Here is a 22,961-nt window from a genome sequence, read left to right on the forward strand (position 1 = left end):
CCACGGGGGGCAGGATGCCCTCCAGCTCACGCTTCCCTCTGGGACCCGGCAGCGTCACTGGCCCTCGAGCGCTGAGATCCCTGACCCGAGGCGAGCGGGGATGATGGGGCTGGCCGCTGACGGCCCCGGTGTCACAGAGGCGGAGCCAAGGCCTTAAATCCAACGCCCTTTAAGAGGCGGTTTCCTCTGAACCCAGTTCACGCAGACAGTGAAACGGCTCGTCAACGACGCCCCGCGCTGCGGGGCAGAACCACAGAGCCACCGGTGGCCGAGTTGGGGGCGGGGGGGGGGGAATACCCGCGGGGATCGGACTCTGCAGCGGGGGCCTGGTCCCTCCGAGCCCTGCACTGTGCCCTCCCACCAGCTCCAGAGGCACGTGTGCGCCTGCAGACACACAGTCACCCTGAGGAGTATGAACTCCACGGGGCGGCGCTGCCTCCGGGGCGCTCACCTGGATGCCGTCCAGCAGCCGGCTCATGCACCAGTACGTGTCGGCCTCCACGTTGCGCAGCGCGTCCGCAGGCACGCAGGAGACGTCAGCGGTGTCCACGTCCTCCTCATCTGTGCCGCGGGGCAGGGGAAAGACAGGGAGCCGTTAGTCCACGGGGTGAACGAAGACGTGCGCTCTGCCGGCAGGACCCACCTCCCCACCCCCGGCCCGTTTTCCTCGCTCTAGCTAGATGACTTGGCATCTTCCACCTCATCACTTAATGGTTCTCAATTTTAATACCTAATTAGTTGCAGATAATTCATATTCTGAATCCTCTCCAATTAATTAACATATTGTAAGTCATTGCTTCTCAGGCATTTCACATCCTAATAAGAGAGGACCTAAAATATCAATTTATTACTTATTCCTCACTGAGGTCTGAACGTTTTTTCCTAAGATTTCTAAAATTCTGCTTCTCATATATTCACATATTCATTCAGTAATCACCCCTCTAAAAACCCGTTTCCAAGGTTAGAGTTCCCAAAACCACACTGCATAAATACTTCTATGCTATGAGCAAACACCAAGAAAGCAAAAACACAGATGTGTTTGAAAGAAAGAATAGGCAATGGTGCTCTAAATAATTTCCTCCTCCAAGCATAAAAAATCTAATGAGAAAGCATAACTTAAAAGCTTTAAAATGCAAAACAGATGCCTAATTGAAATGGCTTATCAGACATCTGAAGAAATTAACTTTAATATCTTATAAAAATTGCTATCATCCAGCATAACACTCATAAAATTTTTTTTTAAATTGTGCATCCTATTCTTTTAATTTTATTTACTTTTGTTGTATTTTGCAAATGTGCATGGCAACTTTACAAGGAAAATGTTCTTCAAGAAAAGAAACATTACAGCCCGGAATATATTTAGAAAGTTTTAAGTAGGTAAAAATGACAATAATCATAATAATGATAACTGCTAACATTTATTGAGTGGTTATTAGATGCCAGGCACTCTTCTTCATGTTTTAAATGCATTATTAACTCTATTACGGCCACCACTGCACCCCTTGGGAAATGGGGTACAGAGAAACAACGAGCCGGCCTGGTGGCGGCCTGGTAAGGAGTGGGGTCAGGGTGTGGACCCGCCATCTGTCCCAGAGCCCGGGCTCGTAACCGCCCCCACAGAGCAGGCCAGCCCTCCGCACCTGTGCACACCTCACACCCGGGCTTCGATCGCTTCCCCAGCAGCAGCCCGACACGGCCTGACTCCCACAAGGTGCTGCGCTAGGAGAGCCGCCTGTGAACACCCTCCCACTCCGTCCTCTGTTCACAGCGGAAATCAGAAAGTAAAGCAGGGAGGCTCCTTCCAGGCCAGCACCCCGTGGGGGAACCAACCAGCTGGGGCCTCCGTGGGGGGCCTCAGGAGCCCAGACAGGAGGCCACGGCCCCGGACACACATCCAACCGGGCACAGCCTCACGGCCATGTAGACCACAGAGCAGATCCAACTCCTAATCACCGCGTCTCCCTGGAAGCACGTCTGTCCTTCTGTGCAAAGGAAAACAGCACTCTTACCTCCCTTCCTTCATCTGCTCCCTCATTCACTCAACGAGTTTTTTTGTTGGTTTGGTTCGGTTTGGAGGGTTATTTTATTGAGATATAATGCACGTACCGTCAAACTCACTCCTTTAAAGTGTACCACTCAGTGGGCTTTAGTATATTCACAGGGTTGGGTAACCATCACCACCATCTAATTCCAGAACATTTTCATCACCCCAGACAAACCCTGACCTCATTAGCAGTCACTCCCCATTCCCCCTGCCCCTCTCAGCCCCCAGTAGCCACCAGGCTGCGTGCTGCCCCCATGGATGTGCCTGTGTGGACATCTCATCTCAGTGGAATCACAGGACACGTGGCCTTTCGTGTCTGGCTTCTCTCACTGAGCACGATGTTTCCAAGGGTCACCGTGTCGTAGCCTGTGACAGTGCTTCCCTCCTTTTTATGGTATAATAACTTTCCACTGTATGGATGGGCCACACTGTGTTTATCCCCCGCCCCTCGGTGGTCACTGGTCATCCCCACATCGGGGCAAAGTGACGAGAGGCAGCAGGCCCTCCCTGTGTCCCTAAACTCCAGACTCTTGGGCACAGAGATGAGGAGGAACAAACGCCCCCAAGAAGCTGGTGGGTTAAAGGGGAAAACAACTTAAAAACGGAAAACAGAAACATTTAGGTACCAGTCACCTGGGTGGTGGGGGAGGGGTGCGTTACTCGGACCCAGGCTGTGTGCTCAGCCAAAGCCCTGGCAGGCAGACCCAGGCGGCCCTGTCCCCTTCCCTGTGACATGGGACTGGGATGAAGAGTGCACCGGGGCCAGCCCTGAGCTCCCCTCTGCCCGAGTGCGCCCGTGAACCTGCGCCAGCCCAGCTGCCCCCCTCTGGGGCTGGGGGCCTCCCTCCTGCACTGGGCACCACTCTGCCCGCCGGGCTGGCCCAGCAAGGTGCCCGGCCTCGGAACTCTGTGGTCCCAGGAGGCACCCTATGCCCACACGCCCTGAGCACACCCTGGGATGGAGGCCCACCTGATTCTGCGGATGGCCTGGCTCCGGAATTTCTCGTGGCAGCCGAGGCGGGAGGCGTCATCGCCACCAGTTCACAGATGGGGAAACCATGTCTCCCCAGGGTTCACTGCCCTGCGCTGTAAGGGCTGCCCAGCACCGGGTCCCGCCCATCACGATGCTCTTCCTGCTGCAAGATCAAGTTCGCAGACAGGAGTGCAAGTCACCTCGTCGGGGCAGAGACCTCCTTGCTGGGAAACTCGATTCAGCATCCCCCCCAAACTAGAGCAGAGCTGCATTTATTTTCCGTTCTCAGGGAACCGAGTCAACAATAATCAGAGGGCTCCTCTGGAGGTCTTCCATCCACATACTCTCTTTCAAGCACCTTCAAAGCACTGAGATACTTCCTCAGCTATAAGAAAAGGCAAGCAGGGGACTAAAGCCACTTCCTCAGCTATAAGAAAAGGCAAGCAGGGGACTAAAGCCCTCCCCAGACCTCAGGCTCTTCTCCTGGGTCACAAGCAGCGGGGCTGCCGGGGGGTTTGGGCAGGAGCCTGGGTGAGTTTTCATCATCTGTTTAGCTGGCTTATTATTTTATCCCAGGAAATATCGGTGTCATTTCTCACAACGGGCCATTCGGTACTCTTGGATGTAATGAAGTAATGGCATTTAACTCAGAGAGCCCCTATGCTAATCTGTCTTCGAAAAGCCGAGAGAATCGGAATGACCCTTACTGTCAGAATGAGATAACTACCCCCCGTATTTTTTTCAGGGGAGCACAGAGAGCAGCACCGTCAGAGCCGAGGGACAGGCCCAAGAGCAGAAAACACGGTGACTGCCCCTGGCGTGGGGGCACAGGAAACGGGGCACTGGTGGTTCCGAGGGGGCTCAGCTGGACCAAACCACGAACAAAAGAGCAGGTGTGGTACAGGCTCGGTCTGATAGAGGCTAAGCTACTAACCCCCCAGAGAGTCCACACCACGGGGCAGGGACGACCTCTCAAGGTCAAGACCATCTGACCCCAAGGGTACACACCTGCCACCAGAGCTCACTCACTGCCTGGGACAGCCCGGGGATCGGGGTGGGGGTGCAACCAGGAGGGGAGGAAACCCAAACACGGAGCCACCTCACTGTGCACAGGCCCAAGGAGTCTGGGCTTCAGGCCGGCGGCCATGGAGCCCACGCCAGGTGGGACTCAGTGACAGCGGAGAGGCCGGAAGAAAGGCCATCAGCCTAGAACACTGAGAGACCCACGGAAGTGAGGCTTCCCGGGCCATCCCAGGGTTCAAAGGAAGAAACATGACCCAAAGGGAAAAAATGATCAATTGACAGGTGTAGGAGAGCAGACAAATCCAGGCCAGCAGCAGACAGAGGTGAGGCCTAAATAACAACGTGGCTGTGGCTGTGGCCGGGGCTGTGGCTGTGGCTCTGCAGCACCCCTGGGACCTGGGGGGTTGGGCATTCTGACACAACCCGTGAAGATGCTCCACGCAGGAGGGGGGCGCAGCACAGGGCCTCCAGGGCAGGGGCAGGGCCCACACAGCCTCCCCACTCCCCACCCTGCAGGGCTGGGAGCCAGGACCGCTGGGGACTCACTATGGCAACACCTAAACGTTATTTAAAATAACGGAATGTAAACCAAACTATTTCATCAAAAACCGGACTAGATTCTCTGTCTTGCGTTTATCTTCTAATCACAAACAAACAGTAACGCTGGCACGAGTAACACTGCACCCAGCCCTCCTCCCCACCTTATCCACGACACCTCCCTTCAGGGGCCAGGCCCTGTACCCCGGGGACACCACGTCGAGGAAGGCGACCCCAGAGAGCCCTCAGAGTGCCAGGGAGGACGACAAGTGCACAGGCTAACCCAAGGGGCGCCTGGGGGAGGCAGAAAAGGCGCTGACCGCCACAGCCCCGGGCAGTAGATCAGGAGTCCCAAGTGGACCACAACCAAATATAAAGGCACAGGACGTAAAAGCAGACATTTAATTAAAAATAATCTCACTTGTCTTCTTAGATCATAGAAAACCTTTAGGGGATGATTTAAATAAATTCTTTGAAAATGCTGTCCTGCCATATGATTGTTTAAAAAGCAATTTGTAAAACAATCCCATCTTTACCAACAACTCCATTTACATGGAAAACTCCACCGCTGCACGTCTGTGTAGACGTGCACACAAAGAACACTGCTCAGAGGGATGCCGCGGAGAACCGTGGGTGCCCCGGGGGTGTGATTGGTGGAGTAGGAAACTATCACTCTTTATTCTCTACGGAAAGGTACAAGGTAAAAAGAGAACGTCCGTATTCACAATGCAGTTATCTTAGCAATAGGGGAAAAAATGTTGGTTAAGCCACTGGGATAGTTTAAAGTCTGTCTTTTCCACAGGTAAATAACCCTAGAGAAAAAGTGCCCAACGGTGGTGGTACTGTAAATGGTTTGAGAAGCTTACAGGGTGTTTGGGGGTCGGAATGATTAGAGTGAGGGGACACGCTGGCATTCAGTGGGTGGGGCCAGTGCTAGCCAGCCTCTGCCAGACTGGGCAGGTGGGCAGGTGGGCGGGTGGGTGGGTGGGTGGATGGGCAGATACAGGAAACTATTAAAAGAATGGAAGGTACTCAGCCTGGTCAGGAGAAAACCACACAGGGATATAATTGCTGCTGTGAAATATCCCAAAACCTGTCTTAGGCAAATAGAGAGCAGAAATTTCCTGTCCGTGTTTCCATGTCCAGGAGATAGAGAGCATCAGTGGATAAAGGAACAGGCAGGCTGATGAGCTCAAAACCCTAGGACACTGAGAGGACGAGGATGCCCACCATCGACAGACGGACGGACGGACCGAGTGTTGCACCTGAGTTTCCACAGCGCGTCCTCTGGTGCCGGGGCCATTTCATCTGAAAACAGCCCGCTGAGGAGAACACCCACACCCGACAGACACGGGGCCTGCGGGCAGGGAGCGGGCCGGGAAGGGCAGAGCCCAGAGGCCGTGCTGGTCCCCTCGGTGTCGCCGCCGCCCTGGACAGGCCGGGCACCGGGGCCTCTGACTGAGTGTGGAGAGGAGGAAGGAGCCCTGGTCCCTAACCTCCCTGCACGGCAACAGCTCTAGAAAAGCAGGACCTCGTGCGTAAGAAACAATCCCCTGTCCCTGCCCCCGTGGGACTGCGGCACAAGCTCACTGAGCTTTCCGTCTCCTGGGGGCGGGATTCCCACGGCCTCCTCGATAACTGGAAAGGGGAAACTGCTCAGTTTAAACAGCGCTGGGACCATCACGGGATTCCAGGACAGCGATCGCCAGCGCGGGCTGGACAGCGGCCTCATTCAGCATGAGGTGTGGGGAAGAGCGCCGGCCCTGCTGGGGAACAGCGAGGGCGGGGAGGGGACCGACGCTGTTGTATGACTACGTCCAATCACCCACTGTGCACGAGCCCTGCACTAAACCTCTTCACATAATTAGAAGCTTAGCTGGGAATCAAAAATAGTCCCTTCTGTATCAGCAAGCTGGAACCGTTCTACTGTCTAATCTGCTGCATCGCTCAACTTGGGAGTTTTAAATTTGAAACCCTGACACTTTGGTGATGGAGACTCCAGAACTCAATTACATAGATTTGGGCTCCAATGTAGGGAAAAATCCTGCTTTTAGCCAGAGAAGTGTCACAACTCAAGACTGTAAATTCACGAAACTCCTTGGCCCGGCAAAAAGAACGAATGCTATGATCAGATTGGCTGAGCAGTAGGAATGTTCAATTCTAATATAAATAATGTTCAACGGAAGGTCACGGACTACACCCTGTCAGGGTTCCCAATTCTGTGACGTGGTTGAAGACCCGCAGCCCACAGCCCCGGGCACACGTGGGTGGATGCGCTGTCAGCAGACAAGGGTAACAGATCAAGGACAAAGCAAGGACCACGTGCTCACCCCGGGTCAGGCAAGATGGCACCACTGGGCCATACTCAACTGTCAACCTCCGGCCCTGAGAGGGACCCCAGTGACAAGGATCGACCTTCTCTCACCAACAACAGGCTCTGTTTCCGTCCCACCCCACCCCAAGCACACCCCCCATCGGGACTTCCAGTCTCACAGACGTGCAGCCCCAAGTGGAAGGCACACTCTCGGGAACAGGACAGTGCGGGGGCCGGGCAGCTACTGGTCTCTTCCTATAAAAACATGGGTACCTGATCCCCAGGGGAAAGGGCCTCTCGGCAACACGGGAAAACGGCAGTGGTAGTGTGGTAGGAGCCCAAGAGTGAATGGAAATTTCTGTATTTTTAGTGACCCTTGTTTTCATAATGTCCTTTTGGCAAAAGAAAACATTTTAATCTCATAACATTCTTTTAGCTTGAAGGGATCTTTGATTTTTTTCATAATTCTGTGAGTAGGAGTTTTTGGTAACAGAAACACTACTGGTGGAAATACTGATTGATTTTATTAACTTGTATTGAGCACTTGTATGTGCAAGAAAATGCGGGGATGGTTGGCAGGCGAAGACGAAACCAAGAACCACCCTCAGAGTCTGGAGGAAGAGGGCACCGATGCACGCACTCGTCCACGGATGCGCTGACTCACTCATTCTGTTTATCGACCTTATTTATTGATAACATTTGTTTACCTGATTTATCTCTAGGGAGATGCAATTCACATGGCCGTGTCTGTGAACAAAGAACCAGCCAACTGGAGAGTGAGCAGGGACAAGGGGCAGACATAGCAGGTTCAGAAGAGCACAGAGTCCCTAACCCCCGGGGAGGCATGAGCAGGGGAGAAGTGGCATCCGAACTGGGCCTGGGAAGACGCAGAACAGAGCACACAGTGACGGGAAAGAAAGTGACGTGGGGGAGGGGCCTCAGGAGGTAGAGCCGGGAAGCTGCATGGGCTTCTGCACAACTAGGCGGGACAAGAGGTGGTGAGGATCCTGATTCCGTGGCCCCCGGCGGCAGGCTCCAGAGCGGGACTTCCTTAGCGGGAAGGGGAGCCATGGAGACACCTGTGCATCGGCGTCTGCACGCAGGGGGGTGGGGGGCGCAGGGACCTGATGGAGGGACAGCACTGTGGACAGGAAGAGAAGGCCAGAGGCGGGGGAGATGCTCCCAAACAGAGCGTGTGAACCTCAGCCGCCACGGAGGCTCACATGAGATCCTGGGCCGCACCACTCATGTCCCCCCATTGGTAAAGTCACTGCCAGAGAACAGATCAACTCCACACCATGAAATGCCAGGCGCTGGACCACCTGCTGCAGAGGACAGGTGGCAGGCCGGGATGCGGCAACGCCCCACGGCATTTCCTCCATGGCAGGTGTCACGAGCTGTGTCATTCCCTACTGCTTTACCTGTGTGCTGTCCCCCTACTGCAGTAAGAGCCCCTGGAGAGCAGGGCCATACCCACCCCGCCCTCCGTGTCCCCAGGCCCTCCACCCACACACAGCAGACGCCCCAAAAACACCCACCAAGTGAATGAACAGCCTGCCACCAAAGAGCCGACAGCCTAGGAGGGAGGAGTAACTACATCAACAACTGGACCTAGAACACAGTAAAAGTTATGCCAACGAACTCTATGAAGAATGAAAAAAGACTTTACCCCAATGTCTCTGGTTAAGGGAAATATCCAAATTATTGATGAATTTAAGATTATACATAAAGTCTAACTTGCCTCCACTAATGGCTACGCAAACAACAAGTCAACCAAGGAGAATTCCTTCAAACTGAAGGAGGCATTCTTCCAAACGATGTCACATATAGCCTGCACGAACAGCCTCCTTTCCGCAGAAGCTCAGGGGGCTCTGAGAAGGCCAGGGTCCCTCTGATCTTGAGGCCCCCTTGAAAGGCTGCAGCTCATGCAGAGCTCTCCTTTGAGAATCGCAGGCACACTTTCTCAGGAAAACAGGCCCCCAGGTTCACGGGCTCCCGCCCTCTCCATGCTCCGAGAGTCGAGAGTCGTAAGCAGGACACACACGGCCTTCCCGAGAGGGCACACAGACCATTAAACCCACAGTGCTCATCTGAGATGCAGTGGAGCTTCGACCCTCTCTCATCAGGCTCACAGGACAAAAGCTTTCACATCTATTCACTGAATTAAAGGGTTTAAGCCCTTCAGGATTCCCTAACGGGGAAAGGAGTGGAGGACTTTGGTTAAGACCTTTCTGATGCCGTGTGTCCAACCAGAAGCAGGTTCTGTAGAGAGACCCATCTTTCAGAAGGCGGACAGCAGTCATTCATACAGAGAATAAGCTTCCTGGAGTCATGCTCATCTGCCAAACGCAAATTGATCATAAATCAATTCATTCGATTGATTTACTCCCTTTATCTAATTAAGTCAAAAATAATTCCTCAAAGGATAAACGGGTCTTTAAATCAATCAGCAAAACCCTCCCTCACCATTACTAACACAGCCAAATGGAAAGAAAGGTTGACCAACACGAGACCCTGCTTGTTCCTCAAAGCCTTGGTGAGCTGCATTCAGAAAGGGGGCAAGGAAAGCTCGGGGGTGCCGCCCTGGGACAGAAAGTCACCCCAGAAGGTGCGTGTAGAGACACTTCCCCCAGGGTGATGATGGAATCCCAACTCTGCGTGTGTGCGCAGCTCAGAGAAAGACCCTCCCAGGGAAAAGCCCAGGACAGAAGGAAAACCTGGTCTGCGTCACCATATTCAAATGTAAAACGGTTGTAAGTGACAAAGTGAGAAAGTAAAACAAATTGGATAAACATCTGCAACACAGTACAGGCCAAGGAGTAATATCAAACAATCTATGAAGAGTTATTTCCCAGCAAGAAAAATATATAAGTCAGTCTGGTAAAAATGAGGAAAATACTTGAAAAGTTTACTTATGAAAAAGTCAGTTAAAAACATAAAGAAATGGGGACGTCTCTGGTCGTCCAGTGGGTAAGACTCCACACTCCCAATGCAGGGGGCCCGGGTTCGATCCCTGGTCAGGGAACTAGATCCCACAGGCATGCCGCAACTAAAGATCCTGCGTGCCATAACTAAAGATCCTGCATGCTGCAGCTAAAGATCCTGCGTGCGGCAACTAAGACCCAGCACAGCCTGAATAAATAAATAAGTATATTTTTAAAAAAAACATAAAGAAATGATCAGTAGCACTAGTTATTAATCAATTCAACTAAATATAATGAGTTCACCTATAAAATCGGTCACATTTCAAAGTTTAAGGTACCCAGCACTGATACAGGTAAAGAGAAACAGTCTCAGGAACCACAGGGCGCACACAAAACACAGAAATTCCACTAAGAGAAGGATAAACGCATCCTGCAAAATAATCTGACAAAACAGGCCAGAGGCCACGAACGTCCACAGAGCTCTGCTGTGCCCAGATGGCGAGCCAGGCGCTGAGACGGGGGCCCTGGGCCCTGCCCTGCCACGGTTCGCAATCTGGCTGGGGCGCGGGCTCCATGGTGCAAGCCCAACTCCCCGTGAGAACGGGGCCCCCCTGGCCCCCAGGTTAGGATGAAATAAGGTGCTGTTCCACTTTACTACTAATGACACAATGAAAGCCCAGACGTGCACCCCCAGGAAGTCACACTGTGAGCACCTTTGCTGCTGGGGTGATGGAGGCCCTTAAGCTCTGGCTCATTAGAAGGGTTTGCGGCCCGACCTGATGGACAGCCCAGCCTTCACTGACAGTTCCAACAAGGTGACTTTGGCCAGGGCCATTCGCAAATGAGCAGCTTGCTTTCATTGACAATTCCTGGTCCTCAATAAATCATTCAGATACATCAACTCCAAACTTCCGCTCATGTTTTCATGCTACTGACATCCCAACTGTGATGCAGTTTACGGCGAAAGTGGGCATGGCATTTGCTGGCGCCTGACATCAGGGTCTCACGCGCAGACTGCAGTGGGGTCCGTGGCCACGGCCGCTGCAGCAGTTCCAACATGTCTGCGTAAAAGGCTGTCTGTGCTCACTCACCAGGCATGGCCTCGCCAGGAACCAGGCTTTCAGTCACCCTGGCAATGCCCCTGATGACCCATCAATCGAGAATTGCCACATTTCAACCCATTCTTCCCTCTGTTACCTTCAGCAAAAGGACCCTGAACAGGAAGTTAAAAAAAACCTGCTTACATTGTAACTAACCCAACAGCATGGAATCTAATCACAGAAAGTATGAGGCTCAAAACACAACCTGGACAGACAGTCCATGGATTACAACACAAGGTCAAAGCAAAATGGGCTCCTTTCAATATTTTTTGAAGCATACTTCTATTCAAAATAATATAATCAACTGTGTGGCTCTCCGACTTGTCAATAATAAGAAATTCATTCCCAAGAAAAGAACCCTTGAAACTTCTTTAAAATAGGGGGCCCTTCCTTTCCTACTGGTCAGGTGGCCTCCTGGCTCACGGATGCAGCAAATGCTACAGGTCCCTGCAGTTAGGGAGGGCCACTGGGGCCGCTGGGTGCCGAGAAGGTCTGCAAAAGGCCTGACTACAGAAATGTCCAACAAATTAACTTCTTCTTCTTATTTGAGACGCACATTTATTTTGCAAACAGCACACCCGCTCTCCATCGCTGACCTAAGAAGCGTCCAGACACAGAAGGTGTGTTGCAGGCGGCCCAGTGCAGGGCCTAGGCCTGGAGAACGGTCTCCAGAGTCACCTGAGCCACCACCACGGCCATCGCCCTGTGCACGCTGGAACCAAAGAGGAAAAGCAAATGCAGGCACAGGTCCCCAAAGGGGCCCCTAACGGCTGGTCCCTTGGGTTTCACCCTGGGAGGTTCCCACTCCTCCGAAGCACACAGGGAACTGGGGAGGCAGAGGTGAGGAACGGGGTGGGGACCTTCACTCAGCACCCGCAACCTGGCCAGAGACCAAACGGCTCTCAACGGCCACGGCCCAGGCACTCCCGGCCTGCCCGGGCCTCGGACACCGTGAGGCCAGCGTGGGCACTGAGAGGGGCACGGGGCACCCCAGGCGGCGCCCAGGGCACGTGCGAGATCCTGAGTGGTGGTGGGGATACGACGATCAGGCACGGATCATTTTAATCCACAGTCACAGAGGAGAATGTGAAGAACTCAGACCCGTAAAGAAAGAGGGAAATGAGGCACAAGTCTATTGTGTAAAACACTTCCTGGCTACCTGAGTTTAATTTTATTCCAGTTTCTTCCACACGTAGTTTTCGCTCAGCTTTTCTATGGCTATGGTTGCACTGTAAATATAAATGTGTATATATTGATACTGACGTTCGTAGCCAGGGTTTTCCCCTTTATAACACACTCTTTGGGATGTTATAGAGATGCTGGTGAACGGTCAGGACCTGGTGCTCTGCCGGTTTCCTTAACCGCATCCCTGCTTCGGACGTCATGTGGAACGTTTCACTATTATCAGGAGAGCCCCCCGCCATGAACATCATGTTGCATAAGGGGTCTGAGCCACGTTGAGAATCATTTGCTTAATATAAACATCTCAAATGAAAGGTGAAGGAAAGGTAAGAACATGTTCAGGGTCCTGACAAATATTAGTAAATATTAGTAAAATATTTTTTTTTTTTTTTCTTTTTGCGGTATGTGGGCCTCTCACTGTTGTGGCCTCTCCCGTTGCGGAGCACAGGCTCCGGATGCGCAGGCCCAGCGGCCATGGCTCACGGGCCCAGCCGCTCCGCGGCATATGGGATCCTCCCAGACCGGGGCACGAACCCGTATCCCCTGCATCGGCAGGCGGACTCTTAACCACTGCGCCACCAGGGAGGCCCTAGTAAAATATTTTAAACGAGCGTTCGGAATTTATACCACAGCCAGGGCGCCTGAGACTGTGGACCCCACCAGCCCTCATCAGCGGTTCCTTCTTTCCACCTCTACTCACTGGGAAGGTACAAACAGCTCAGTAAAATGAGGTATAATTTGCATTTCTTTATGTTCTGGTGAAGTTTGACTTTTTTCCCCCAAGTGCCTTTGTGGCTGTTCCTTAATCCATTTTGGATTCACTGAGTTCCCAGGGGGAGCCGTGAGGCGTGGGAAGGGGGCGGGAAGGGGGTGAGTTCTCATCCCCGGGGAGCAGGGCTCTCCTTGTTGGGATTTCAGACACCTGCGCCTCCCACTACAAGCACCCCTCAGGGGCAGAGCCCAGGCCTCCCAGCAGGCTCGGGATGTGTGCCCGGCCAGCCCAGTCACCCATTACCCTGAGGAAACACACAAGAAACTCAGCAGCCCAAATCACAACAATCCAGATAAGTCTGTCAAAATCCACACACACGTACACACACTCCCCAGACTGTCTGGCTAGCTACCTGTGCAGGCTCACATGGGTCCCTCTGTCATCACTAGGCGACAGCGCTGTGCCTGCCCCTCCCATCTAGTACCCGGCATGGACGAGAACTAAGTCAGTCCACGTGCTGCTGTGGAAGGCCCCTGACAGAGCCCTGGGTCCCCAGTGTCCAGGGATGGGGGGTTGGGGGGTAGAATACTCAACTGAATGAAAGACTAGGTTAAAATTCTCCCAAGTCTCTATTGACCCAGTTGCCTGAAGAAATGACTGAGTCTCTCCTTTGTCACGTTTGTGCTGGGATTACAAGATGCAGAATTAGGGGTGCGGGCCCAGAACGTTGTAAGCTGTACGGAAATCAGGGAGCTGCATGAACACTGTAGCTATAACTTGTTGCAGTCTCTCTGTTGGTCTCATGGGGCTATAAGCACTGAGGACGGGTCTAAAAATGTCCTGAGCCGCTTGAAAAGCTAAATGTACCATGAATATAAAACCATACAGATATGCATTACAATCTGAAGGCACTGGCATCCCTACAAGTTGGCTGAGGTAGAACCCAAGTGTGAATCAACAGCAATTACTCAACTTGAACATGGGAGCAAAATTTTAAAAACGCTTAGATGATGCTTGACCTTCATTTACCACATTTTCTGAAATGCTTAACTTGTTTTCAAAAACTTAGACTATGTTAATATATTGGTACCATGAACCTCTGTTTACTCAAAGGCAGTTAAGAGACTCAATTCAACTAAAGCTGCCTGGGATAAAAGATGAACTAACACCAACTAGCTAACACTATTTACAGAGAAAATGAAGGCGGAAAGCCTCTGTCAGAGCAAAGCCTCAAAGGCCTGATTTGTATTAATCACTCTGTTGTCATTTTCCACGGGCTCTACTGAATTCTCTTCATGCCAGCAGTCCTGGGCGAAGGTTTCTGTTTTGTTTTTGAGGAAATCTATTCTCCTAGCTGGAGGCTGGCCATTCTTTTGTCTGCAGCTGTGGAGCGAGATCCGAAGCGGGAGTCTGCCCAGACCCGCTCCCTGTAGTTTGGCTTGAGGGTCCTCGAGCCCAATATCAAAAAGATGCTAAGAGGGCTTCCTCTTAGTGGCGCAGTGGTTGAGAGTCTGCCTGCCGATGCAGGGGACATGGGTTCGTGCCCCGGTCCGGGAGGATCCCACATGCTGCGGAGCGGCTGGGCCCGTGAGCCATGGCTGCTGAGCCTGCGCGTCCGGAGCCTGTGCTCCGCAACGGGAGAGGCCACAATAGTGAGAGGCCCGCGTACCGCAAAAAAAAAAAAAAGATGCTAAGAAAACATAGATTTCTAAATAGCGGTCCAACCCTGCTCCTGGCACACAAGGCCTGTCATGGAGCTAACTAACGTGCCACCGCCAACAAGTGCAGGTGAGAGGAACGTGGTTAAAAGGAGGACGGCTCAGATCCTGGCCTTTCTTCGGCTCGGTCACTGGCGGCCTGTCGCCTATGGGATCCTCCTTCCCCGAGTGCTCCCGGGAAATCCAGATTTCAGTCTCTGTTACCATCCTCTGCGACAAGGAACCGGGGCTCTGGGACAGTAGCAGGTCTATGTTTGGGGCAGAAAACTCCAAAAGGACCTGCTGACAAAATGGAGGCCTTCAGAGGTCCCAGGGGGCAGCGCCGAAAAGGCCGAGTGGAAAAGTCAGTTCAAAGGACAAGGGGCCAAGTGAAATCAAAAGGCACATTCTGACCACAGGCCATGCCAATAAGCAGAGCCTGCAAAGTCCCGCCCACGCAGACGCTCAGAAGGACACAGCACTAAACACACCGGCGAGAGCAGTCCTGGCGCCAGGCTGCTTCCAAACAGTGGTAGGGTGGAGGCTCCCGGGGGTCTGGGTCTGCTCTGACCCAAGCTGAGTCAGGGTCAAATGAGGTCACGGGCACCAGAACTGACTGGAGGAAGGACAGACGGAGGAGACGGGAGGCCCTCGGCACAGGGGTGAGGAGGTGAGCCTTTCCCTTCCAGGGTCCCCTGCCCGTGGGGTGGCATCAGGGGGACAGCCTGGGCGCTGCCCGAAGGCCTGGGCGTCGGCTCCTACCTTCAGGACAGTGCAGGACCAGCCCCATGGGGAGTCCCAGCTGGACCCCGGTGTGCATGGCGCTCCTGCACCTGCTTTATCCCAGCCCAGCCCACCTCTGCCGCCCGCCTGTGCCCGCTGGCTCTCCACTGCTGCCAGGGCGATGGCGGACAGAGGCGGGGATGGCTGGACCTACGGGCGCCCTAAGAGATGCCTCATCCGTCCCTCCCATAGTTTCAGGGTCCTTTTGTTTCTGTTTCTTCACCGTGTGAATTGGAGAGTACTAACCCTCCCAGGACTGTGAGAACTAACCAGAATGTCCCTCCATGCCGCAGTCTGGGGGTGGGGGACGGGACAGACGGGGACACATTTCGTGATCAAGGCCGCCTCTGTGAGCCACATCCAAGACCCAGCTCGCTTCATACTTGATTAAAGGAAAAGCTTCACGCTTCAGTCGGGCGGAAAGGAAGTACAGAGGGGAAAACATATTCCTTCTGCATAGATTTCGTAAAAGAACTCAGACACTCAGGGGGCTGCAGCTCTGTCTCACGAGAAGCACAGCCACAGAAGCAGCACTCTCGGTGCACTCAAGAGTGAGGGTGCTTAGGACTAGAAATGCATGCTCATTCCCCCACGTTCAGTACGTCCACAGATAAAGCAAAGATGGGACCTAACTCGAGGAGCGGCCAAGCCCACTGCCGTCCTGGGAACCCGAGAGAGAAGCGCCCGGCGACCTGGGGCAGGCCCGCTACACATGACACCCGCGGAGCTGATCCCCTCCAGGGCCCTGCGGACAGGGGCAGGCTGGGCGGCAAGGACAAACAGTTCAAAGTGCCCATAAATCACAGCTCCCCGACAGCAAGAATGCCACCCAAGGCGGGGGGTCCTCTGTGCCCGCACACGCAGAGACCCCTGCCCACAGGGAGCCCATGTCCCACCGCAACTTGACGACAGATAACTAAGCACCCATGGGATGAACGGGATTCAGGTGCAGGCTGCAGGGGGGCCAGCAAAGTGCTGAGAAGGGCGCGGGGGGTGACAAGGTTGGCAGAGTCCCCGGGAACAGGACAACCAGCTGCCAGGTCCCAGCCACAAAGGGAGCCAGAAGGACCCGATCCAGGTTTCAAAGCCTCTGGTTCTACACCACCCCCAGGAGGCCGCAGCCACCCAAGGAGGGCAGGCAGCTAGGTGCACAGAAGGAACCCCGATGCCCTGGGGCTGGAAGCCCTCGCCACAACTGCGCCACCACCTCCCGGCTCCTGTCCCTGCCTGTCACCCTCCTGCAGGAGGAGCCCAGGACCCCTGGGCTGCCCGCATGCCATCTCCTGCCACTTGAGGACACTGTCCCCAACCTGAGACACAGGACCAGCCCCCTCCAAATACAGGAGATGTGGGGTGCCCTTTCGGGGGGGTGTCTGCCACGATCAGGGGGCAGGGGATGGCCTGGGTCTCCCGCCTCCAATCCATCCTCCACAAGGGCCCCTTCTTCAAACGGACCCGCCCGGGGCATTTGTCAGGGAGGCTTTCCCAGAGCATCACTGGCCGGTGGCTGTCCCTTTCCTCAGGGAGGTCTCTGGGCAACAGCAAGGGGCACGTGGGGCCTGGCAGAGCCCTTCTCCCTCTCCCGTGCAGGACGGACCCCACCGGGAGCTGACTGCTCGCCCCCGTCCCAGGATGCCTACGGAGCTCACGCCCCAGCCCGGTTAGGTCCACATTCAAGGGGCTACTCTGGCCTCCATCTGTTGGTCTCTGTTTATCTTCCAGGCCAATCCTGTTCCTGGCTCGTCAGCGACAGGGAGCACGTAAATCTAAGATCCCGGAGAACGGAGGGTGTTCCCCACGGGAGGCTCATCTGAAAGCGAGGAGAGATGCCTCTGCCAGAGCCCCCTGGTCCCCCCATCGCACCACTCAGCCCCTCGCCGTCCGTGTGCACACACGGCCTCACCAACGTAACACCCATCTGGGCTGCGGACGGCAGCTTCCACGTGCTTTCCCAACATCACCACCTTAGGGCGGAACCAGACACTGGATACACCCCAGCTCATGTCCGTCAACTGAGGGGCGGCCAGGCTGACCCCCGAGAGGGGCCTTCTTCTGTCTGCTTATTCCAGGCAAGCGTGCTTTCTAACAGTGCGTTTATTACAGTGCATGATGCTTGAAAATAACTTGGAGGATACAGAGTGTATATAAAAGAAAGGCAAAGCATCCGTAAATGCATGACGCAGCTACAGTTGACATCTTGGTATAGTTCACTGTATTACAATTTAGCCCATAACACTCATTCATACACACATTGTTTTAATAATCCAGAATTGAGACTAAATATGAAGTGTTATGTCTTACTACTTTTGTTTATACCCTGGTCATTTTCACATACTGAGAACGCATGAAGATCACAACTGGCTTACACATCCTCTGTGGCTGGACGTCTGGGTTCACCCGGAGCCTCCACAAGAACAGAGGCCTCTACGATGAACGCCCCAGCCCCGATCCTCATGCCCTTCTCCTGTCTCCTCCAGACAAGGAGGTGTCCAAGCCTTTCAATAGGCGCCCAGTGCTTTCCAGAAAGCCTGGAATCTTTCACCAAAAGATTACAGGGTGTCAATCTCACCTCACCTGAAAAGCACAGAGGGTTCTCTTTTTTAATCTTTGCTAATTTGACAGACAAAAATAGAACTACATTATTGGTTCAATTTGCGTTTTCATTACTTGGGCCGCTAGACTTTTTTTAAGTTTATTATTCTTTTGTGGTTCCTACTTTGCAGCATCGCCGCTTATTTCCAAGAAGAATTTTTTCAACTATGTTTGCTTTTCACAGACGTAAAAAATGGTTCATAAGGATAAACACTGTCACAAAAAACTCCACAGGCAAGGAGAGATGTGCAGGTTGCTGTGAGAATGTAAACACCACCATTGATGGCATGGAATGCTTACGGCACCACCAAGCAAAGCAAACATTTCTGGTCAGTTTGAAGCCACCTTTTCACATAGGGATGAAAGATAACTAAAATCATGATACCCTTCTGGGGTGGCGAGAAAATAATTTATTTTGATTGACCTTTCTTATCCAATTCAACATCAGTGTATTTTTAATCAAATATATCAATATGTACTAATTAACCCTGCTTGGGGTGAGTGGTTAACCAACTGCTTCAATAATAAATCAAAAAATCATAATTGGTATATTAATTTTTTATAAGTAACATACCATGTAACACCAGACTGGATATTATATCACCACCACGTAATTACACCACAACATACTCCACGGCCCATCCTTCACACTGTTATTAGACTCATAAAATATGCTTCCAGAATGAGAAAAAATAGCTGTCAAGAACTGCATCTTATTATTCAACTATTAAACTTTCTTAATCATCAATCAGTTTAATTGCCCCTGACAAGGGTTATAAATAACATTTTGTGACTCAACAGAACACTACAAGCATAACCCCTTCACCCCCGGAGCTGATCAGAAACTCCTCCCTGGATATTCCAATAGCATCTACTTACCCTTCACTGGAATACTGTCAGTTCCATTTCAATTGGATGTAACATTCTGAAGTACTTTGCTAATTTATGCCAAAGATGTTAAGAAACCATTGTATTAAATTGCTCACTATTATTTTCAATTAGATCCCAAATGGGCAGACGACCCATTCCACTCAGTCCAAACCAGCAGCTGAATGAAGACATCACCGTGTCCAGTTGCTGAGAATTCCATCCCCTCCTCCAACCCATCGGCTCTGTGTCCTAAGCTCTGGCCCTCAGCCCAGAGCCTGGGCTGCAACAGAGGCAGAGATGAGAGACAGCCGCTGCCTTCAAGGGACTTAATACTGAGGGAGGATATAGGAGAAGGCAGGACTGAAGACTGACTCTGGGGTTTTCCACCGATATGCCACATGCCAGGCCACACGTGACAGCATGTCATCCATTTACACATCGCCCTGCTCTCGTGGCGTTAATATCATGGGTGGGGCAGTGCTCCGCAAGCCTGGGGGACTCACTGGACGCCTGGGTGGGCCTGCTGTCTATTAAATGCATTCACACAGGCCTTTTCACCTCCTCTGGAATAACTATCACCGCTGTAATCAAGCAAGTGTGTAGAAATCTGTGTTATTGTTGGTCTTTCCTGATAAAGTGTAGGCTTGAAAGCCCCAGGAGTGATACCCCACACAAAGGCACCAAAGAGGTGCCTAGACACACTGGCTGAAGACCGGATGGTCAGCTGGCCTCCCAGGGCCCAAATGGAGAGAGAGGCATGCGGCATGCTAGCATCCAAGGAGGGGAAGTCCATCCTGCTGGAGAAGGAGGTTTAAGAAGGCTTCGTGGAAGAGGGAGTCTTGGATGATAAATAAGCATAGTTTCCAAACTGTACACAGCCAGCCACCTCACTCTCCTGATGAAAATTACTCTCCCACAGCTCCCCAGGTCCCCACAATAAACCCAGGCCCACTGGCCTGGCCCCCAGGGCTCTCCATGGAGACTCCCTGTGGCCACTCTGGATCTGACCCCGCCAGTCACCAGCATGACCCCCTCGTGGTGGCTGCAGGGTCCCAGGACCTCGCCCCACTGGGCCTCACATGCCCTGCCCTCCTCCCTGATGTCCTCCTAGGCCGGCCGCCCTGCCCACCACTCAGGGCCCCAGCAAACACACATCTGTCACAGTCAGGAACTGCCCTGTGACCTGCTCCCCAACAGCAAGGTCCTCAGGGCTCCCCAGGGCCCAGGCTCAGGGCTCAGCCCAGAGGAGACTCCTGCAAACGTGCATGGGCCCGGCAGCAGGCAGACGTGCATCAAGTGCTCACCCGGGGCCGTATGATTCATAACGTGTTTTATGTTAAATGTTGTCTTTGGGTTTTTGTTGTTTTTGTTTCTCAGAAATGGGGTTTTAACCAAAGGAAGTAGGCTGACCGAGGCCTACAGGCCAGTACAACCATGGGCAGGTTCTCAGAACGGCAGGCGGAAGTGGGTGGGCAGAAGTCAGGCTATGGCGGCGAGTCGGGGTCATGGGGGGCTCTGCGTCTGAACAAGGGAGTGGTACGCTCAGAGACAGCACCATTCAGGCTGCACTCTGGGAAGATGAGCTGCAGTGACAGCCAGTCGAGGGTGAATGTGAGGCTGGGCACGGGAGTGCACGCCGTGAGCCACAATCCTTGGCCTTGAGCAAGGGAACAGATGTGGCTTCTCATCTGGGCGAAGCCTCAGTTCACTGATTTAACTGATGTGCACCAAGACAACCCAACCAAGAGAAACATCCGCCTGCTGACCCAGCACCAGGCGCTACACAGCTCGCGGGTCACATATCACATTATTTCATCCTGACCCAGAGCAAGCAGCAGGCAGCTACTCACCTGTCTCAGAGGTGAGAAATCAAACCCAGCGAGGCCACAGCCTGTGCACAGCTGAGCAGGGATGGAGCTCGGGCCTTTCTGCCCGGCTCTAACGCCCATGTCCATCCTTACATGGAGATGTCATTTTAACTAGACTAGGACGCTAAGATGATGGACTTGGTTAACTGCCAGGGAATTTTACCAAAACCTAAGAAGGGGAACAAAAATAATAACTATAGCAGACTTTCCATAGAAACCATGCAGGACAAAAGGCAATGCAATGATGTCGTTAAAGTACTAAAAGAAAAAAAGCTGTCAACCCAGGTTTCTATACTCATCTTCAGACAAAGAAAAGCTGCCCTGCACAAAATGCTAAAGAAGGCTCTTCTGGCAGAAAGAATACGATACAAGGGGGAAATACATATCTCCACAAAGAAATGAAGATGACAGGTAATGGTAAATGAAGGCAAAGATGAAAGGTATTTTCCCTTATTTATAATTTCTTTAAAAGATACTTGACAAGAGCACAACAGTCACACAGATCTTGGCTTCTAATACCGTTCTCCAATCAAAGGGACTGAGCTCCTTGGAGAAATGGACACAGACAGAGACACACACACAAACACACGTGCGCACAAGCGTGCACACACACACAATAATGCGGTATGTCACAGCAACCCAGGCACCAACTAAAACAGAGCCAATGGCCAAAGCTTAAATATTCTGAACAACAAAAGATAATGCAGACTCACTCCCTCTTGCGAGAGCACCAGAATCACAACTAACTGCTGAACAGTCATCGACAGGAAGACACTGGAACTCACCAAAAAAGATACCCCACATCCAAAGACAGAGGAGAAGCCACAATGAGACGGTAGGAGGGGCGCAATCACAATAAAATCAAATCCCATAACTGCTGGGTGGGTGACTCACAAACTGGAGAACACTTATACCACAGAAGTCCAACCACTGGAGTGAAGGTTCTGAGCCCCACGTCAGGTTCCCAACCTGGGGGTCCGGCAATGGGAGGAGGAATTCCTAGAGAATCAGACTTTGAAGCCTAGTGAGAATTGATTGCAGGACTTCGACAGGACTGGGGGAAACAGAGACTCCACTCTTGGAGGGCACACACAAAGTCGTGTGCACACTGGGACCTAGGGGAAGGAGCAGTGACCCCATAGGAGACTGAACCAGACCTACCTGCTAGTGTTGGAGGGTCTCCTGCAGAGGCAGGGGGTGGCTGTGCCTCACTGTGAGGACAAGGAAGTTCTGGCAAGTACTTCCTGGCAACAGAAGTTCTGGGAAGTACTCCTTGGCATGAGCCCTCCCAGAGTCCGCCATTAGCTCCACCAAAGAGCCAGGTAGGCTCCAGAGTCGGGTTGCCTCAGGCCAAACAACCAACAGGGAGGGAACCCAGCCCCACCCATCAGCAGACAAGCGGATTAGAGTTTTACTGAGCTCTGCCCACCTCAGCAACACCCAGCTCTACCCACCACCAGTCCCTCCCATCAGGAAGCTTGCACAAGGCTCTTAGATAGTCTCATCCACCAGAGGGCAGACAGCAGAAGCAAGAAGAACTACAATCCTGCAGCCTGTGAAACAGAAACCACATTCACAGAAAGACAGACAAGATGAAAAGGCAGAGGGCTATGTACCAGATGAAGGAACAAGATAAAAGCCCAGAAAAACAACTAAATGAAGTGCAGATAGGCAAGCTTCCAGAAAGAGAACTCAGAATAATGATAGTGAAGATGATCCAGGACCTCAGAAAAAGAATGGAGGCAAAGATCAAGAAGATGCAAGAAATGTTTAACAAAGACCTAGAAGAATTAAAGAACAAACAATCAGAGATAAACTACACAATAACTGAAATGAAAAATACCCTAGAAGGAATCAACAGCAGAATAACTGAGGCAGAAGAACGGATAAGTGACCTGGAAGACAGAATGGTGGAATTCACTGCCGTGGAACAGAATGAAGAAAAAAGAATGAAAAGAGATGAAGACAGCCTAAGAGACCTCTGGGACAACACTAAACGCAATGACATTTGCATTATAGGGGTCCCAGAAGGAAAAGAGACAGAGAAAGGACCTGAGAAAATATTCGAAGAGATTATAGTCAAAAACTTCCCTAACATGGGAAAGGAAATAGCCATCCAAGTCCTCGAAATGCAGAGAGTCTCAGGCAGGATAAACCCAAGGAGAAACATGCCGAGACACATAGTAATCAAATTGACAAAAATTAAAGGCAAAGAAAAATTATTGAAAGCAGCAAGGGAAAAACAACAAATAACATACAAGGGAACTCCCATAAGGTTAACAGCTGATTTCTCAGCAGAAACTCTACAAGCCAGAAGGGAATGGCATGACATATTTAAAGTG

The 22,961-nt window shown here is 52.2% G+C and overlaps 1 protein-coding gene across 1 annotated transcript in view; it reads right to left on the reverse strand.

Annotated features, from left to right (window-relative positions):
* TBC1D22A (TBC1 domain family member 22A) overlaps positions 1-22,961 on the reverse strand; it is a 326,227-nt gene that overhangs the window by 130,627 nt on the left and 172,639 nt on the right. The window contains exon 9 of the mRNA XM_060113299.1: positions 452-561. Coding sequence (XP_059969282.1) covers positions 452-561 — 110 coding nt within the window. The remainder of the gene's footprint in view (positions 1-451; positions 562-22,961) is intronic.

Source organism: Mesoplodon densirostris, chromosome 11 (genome assembly GCF_025265405.1).
Source record: "Mesoplodon densirostris isolate mMesDen1 chromosome 11, mMesDen1 primary haplotype, whole genome shotgun sequence".
NCBI lineage: Eukaryota > Metazoa > Chordata > Mammalia > Artiodactyla > Ziphiidae > Mesoplodon > Mesoplodon densirostris.